Source organism: Halyomorpha halys, unplaced genomic scaffold (assembly GCF_000696795.3).
Source record: "Halyomorpha halys isolate HHAL.00 unplaced genomic scaffold, Hhal_1.1 Scaffold1207.1, whole genome shotgun sequence".
Taxonomy (NCBI): Eukaryota; Metazoa; Arthropoda; class Insecta; order Hemiptera; family Pentatomidae; genus Halyomorpha; species Halyomorpha halys.
Window position 1 is genome coordinate 178,374 of NW_027105149.1, and position 4,941 is coordinate 183,314.

General features: G+C 30.7%; 1 protein-coding gene across 1 annotated transcript in view; it reads right to left on the minus strand.

Moving 5' to 3' along the window:
* Positions 1 to 2,019: 2,019 nt before the first annotated feature.
* Positions 2,020 to 4,941, minus strand: part of LOC106688797 (uncharacterized) — a 21,100-nt gene continuing 18,178 nt past the window's right edge. Inside the window, exon 6 of the mRNA XM_014433437.2 lies at positions 2,020 to 3,283. Within this exon, the coding sequence (XP_014288923.1) occupies positions 3,101 to 3,283 (183 nt within the window). The 3' untranslated portion in view covers positions 2,020 to 3,100. The remainder of the gene's footprint in view (positions 3,284 to 4,941) is intronic.

Consider the following 4,941-nt stretch of genomic DNA (forward strand, 5'->3'; position numbering starts at 1 on the left):
TGAAACTATTGAATAAACAAAACAAAAATAAATAAATATATATATATGCAAGTTAATCACCAAATAACATTTGGTAAAAATAGCAATCCAACAAAATGAAGCAGAGGAAAATCATATAATTTAAAATATTTATATGATAATAGATTACACAAAGCAAAATTACATTCATGTCATAAAGTAAATTCACATCAGCAAGATCATTGCTAAATAAGATCAGATTTTTATTTATCCATTAATTGTTTATAATACATGTTTCTAAAGCCTGTTTGAAATTGTATATTTTTATTGTTGAGAGAGAGAGAGAGGGGGAAGAGAGAGAGATTTTGTAAATATATTGATAAAAAAAAACAATTAAAGTTATTGAATAAGAATAGAAACCATGAAAAATGGGAATGATAGTGGTGTAATAAACTAAGAGGAAATTATAATAATATGGATAAAAATAGTGGGTAGTCAAACTGCAACAAGTAATAACAATGAGTAGTCGACAATCTCTTAGACACGATGTAAACATTAAGTTAGTGAATAGACCGTACATTGGAGAATAGTACTGATAAAATAAGCAGTAATGTGATAAATGATATGAGCTGTAAGTCCTCAAAGGATTATAGCTTCGTTCTGCAAGGTTTCAGCCTACAGTTGCGAAGGGGAATTTAAGTCCAACGGGTACGAGCCGTAGGTCCTTACGAAATGAAAGGATAGTTCCAGAGAAGATAAGTTGAAGTAAAAGACAATATTCCAAAATAGAATGTACTGATACTTTATATATATTGTTACTCACTGCCTCGTAAGGAGAATTGAGGGGAAATTCAGAATGAGGTCTGCTTAGCTCTCTGGGCTATTCAATGTCACCCAGAGATGCTACTTTTAAGACGTTCGCCTTTATTGAATCAGAAAAATCGGTTGCAATATTTATTGATTATAATAATACATTTATGAATATTACAAAATATAGCAGTGTTATTAATTTGTACAATTAAAGTATTTACAAGAAATATACATTTCAATATATGATGTTTGCCTAACGAGTGTAGTAGTCTTCGTATCAGCTGGTAGGTTGCATCATGCCAGCACGTAGCGGTTTCGGTGGCTCTCGTAGTTACAGTATATATCAGCAGATAGTCGTGTCACTACAAACTAAAACCTTGTTTCCCGTCTGCTGATAACTAATCATCAGCTTTATTGACTTTATATAGCTATAATTATTTTTTTGGCCAAGACTCCCATTGGAGTCCTATACTGCCTGTTGGGGGTCAAAGTTCTTCATTTTGTGGGACCGCCACTCAATGAAAAAAGTCGACGTCCCAGGCCGGATTCGCACCGGCACCGCCAATAGACATCAAATTGGTAAGACAGTGTCTTAACCACTGAGCTATGGGCGGCCCAGCTATAATTATTTATTGACTTTGTTATAGCCTTATAACATTTATTTGCTGAATTCCGTGTTGGCTAATTTTCACCTCACTGGGCACAATCACCACATTTTATGGTATATTTGAATATTCAACCGAATTCAATAGATTTGATGCTACTTGAACGCATTATTTGATAATTAACAACTTTTATTTTGTTAGAATCTTAATTTATTCCGGCCATTTCTATGTCGAAATATGCCAGTAAAGATTTTTGACTCTGTGAACATTTTTTTTTTCATTTTCTTCAATAAAAATAGCCCAAAAGCTAGAAACAGGAAAATAAAACAGTTATTTCAACCTAATGTTTTATAACTCTCATGAAACTATGTATGTATAGTTGGAAGACAAAATTGATTACTTTGCGAACCATAGTCAGGGAAATAAAATATGGTTGCTGTTTCAAAACGTTAAGAATATAATTAATTTTTCATTCAGAGCTTCATATATTTAAAACTACCTACACCAATAAAACATAAAGTACAATGAATTTGCTTAATAATATGAGCCCTAATAGAGCTATTCACATTTAGAAAGTTAAGAAATACACTTTTTAAAACGGAAGATTTAATAACGAAACCAAGAAAGATCAAGCAAATTTATTGTGGAAAAACTATATTTTAGGAATTATAAGACATACAGGTGTCTAGTAGCAATCTAATTAAAGTTTATTTATAGTACTATAAAGTAGTTTATAAAGAGTATTTTCTTAGGGGTAAATGAATATTTTTAGCTTCTGGAAAAGCCGCCATTTATTATTTTCCCTACCATGGTTGGTAGAGTCATTATCAATTTTTACTCTTCACTGTATATAGTTGATATTTGCCAAAGTAAATGCACAAAATGTTGATTTATAGCGGTTAAATAAAATTAGTCGAACAGCTCGAAAAGAGGACAAACAATTAGTTAACCGCAATTTTTAATTGCTTAAATTAAAACTATATACAGTTAAGAGTAAAAATTGATGATGACTCTACCAACTATGGTAAGGAGAAATAAAAAATGTTGGCTTTTCCAGAAGTTTAAAAAATTTATTTTTCTCTAAGAAAATGCCAATTATAAACTACTCTATAATACTGACACTTATCTTTAATTAGTTTGCTAATAGACACCTGTACGTCTTATAATTCCTGAAATATAGTTTTTCCAAAATAAATTTACTATATTTTTCTTTATTAATAAATAATAAATCTTTCGTTTTAACAAGTGTATTTCCGTGACTTAACTGTCTAAACGTAAACAGCTCTATTAGGGTTCATATTTAAGCAAATTCACTGTACTTTATGTTTTATTGGTGTTGTTAGTTTTAAATATATGGAACTCCGAATGAAAAATTAATTTTTTTTTAACGTTTTGGAACAGCCGCTATATTTTACCCTCTCTAACTATGGTTCGCAAGGTAATCAATTTTGACTTGTAACTATGTATGGTTTTCATTACAGTAATAAAAAATTGGGGTGAAATAACTGGGTTTTTTTTCTAGGACAAAAACTTCCCAAAAGAAACCTTGGACTGCACTTTGGCATTGGGAAGCAAAACGAGGAATTTGAATTTTCAACAGAGGGCCTCATTTCTGTTTCACCACATCTATTAGATTATTCATCATGATCAAATATTCACACAGCACATTCAGATATACACGACTCACATTAATATTTACAGTTCATCAATTCATTACAACAAAGTCACTATTTATTTTGAATTTGTATTCTTTGTACTTGTGGGATTTTGTAAGGAGCTATTACTTCCTCTAATTCTTGGTTTTCAACACCAATTGATCTTAAGAAGGAGTCTAACGTTTCCATATATTCTTCTCTATGGAGACGATAGTGCCTTACATGTTCGGAATTTTCCCAATATTTCATGGAAGCCTAAAATAAAAAGATAAATTAAGTAAAATTAAGATGTATATATTAAATATAACATGCCTCATGCAAATAACTATATTGTTTAGATAAATCAATAGGTATCCATGTTAAGTCAACACTCTTTATTATTTCATTAACGTTTCGGCCATCCTAAAAGACAATCTTAAATATAAGTTTACACCTCATATCCAATGATTTAAAAAAATCATTAAAAAAAAATATTCCGTCCAGTTCATTAATAACAGTCAAATCACAATTCGATGAATATTGAAAAATAGTTTGTTGATAATATAGTTGATAGCATTAAGTTGATCTTAAATTAAAAGTTTTACAAATTATTGAAATTGTCACAAAATATGGTGATTTGACTGTTATTAATGACCTAGTCAGAATAGTCTGCAAAAAGTTTTAAATAGTTGGATATAAGGTGTAAATTGTCATTGAGCATGGCCGAAACGCTGGACTGTTAATGAAATCATAAAACGTGTTGAGACTTAACATGGATAGCAATTGATTAATTTAAATAATATATACCAGTCTCAAGAGTGTGAAAAGATTGCATATACAATTATTTTTGAAGCATAAAAATCTTATTTTTATGTATAGTATATCCACAATATAGTAATGTATATTTATCTACAATAAGATTTCAATTACATTTCGACAAAATAATACTTGTTTTTATGGATGTATGGATTAAATATATCTTCTATTTAAATTATATAGTGTTGAGCAGATCCGTTACTTAGGACTAAATCTGGACAAACGACTGACATCGAATCCTCATACAAAACTGAAAAGACTGAAAAATGCTCGTCGATTCCGACTGTTACAACATTTACTAGACAAACGGTCCAAACTTCCAATCCATTACAAAAGACTGATCTACATGACTATTATAAGGCCTATCTGGACATACGGAATTGAGCTATGGGGCTCCACTAAACCATCTAATTCCTCTCGAATCCAATCCTTACAGTCCATAATCCTTCGTAAAATCCTTAATGCTCCTTACTTTGTCACAAACCAAATCACCCATCAGGACCTCAATGTCCCCTATGTTGCCGATTTGGCCAGAACCAGATACCATTCCTTCCATAATAAACTTTCCAACCACCGAAACCAACTCGTTTCTAACCTGGCTTCTCCTTCACTACCTAATAATCCTCCTAGGCGTCTGAAAAGAAGATGGCCTCGAGATCTTCTCCTTTAGAAGTGTTTTTTTGTGTATACAGTTGTAAATAACAATAAATAAATTATTTAAAAAAAAATAATATAGTAAAAAAAATACTTTATAAAATCAATAACAATAAAAATTGTGAATAACAAATTTGGTGCAAAGCGAGAATCTCATCTTCACTTCCCAGCCTACTTTTGAATTGAAATTAATCCCTGCTTGTTCTGGAACAGATATTTTTTATATTATTCACTATGGCAATACTTTCACTACTAAATTCGCAAATGAACCTTTCAGTTAGGAAATTGATCCACTCCAAAGGCATTATTCCACCAAAAAGTATATTTACTAATTTTAAATGTTCCGGTATTTTCACATATCTCTTTTGCAAAAGTAAAAAAAAAAAATGAGAATGTTTACTAAAACGCACATTCTGCTCTTGTCCATTTAAATATATACCAGTCTCAAGAGTGTGAAAAGATTG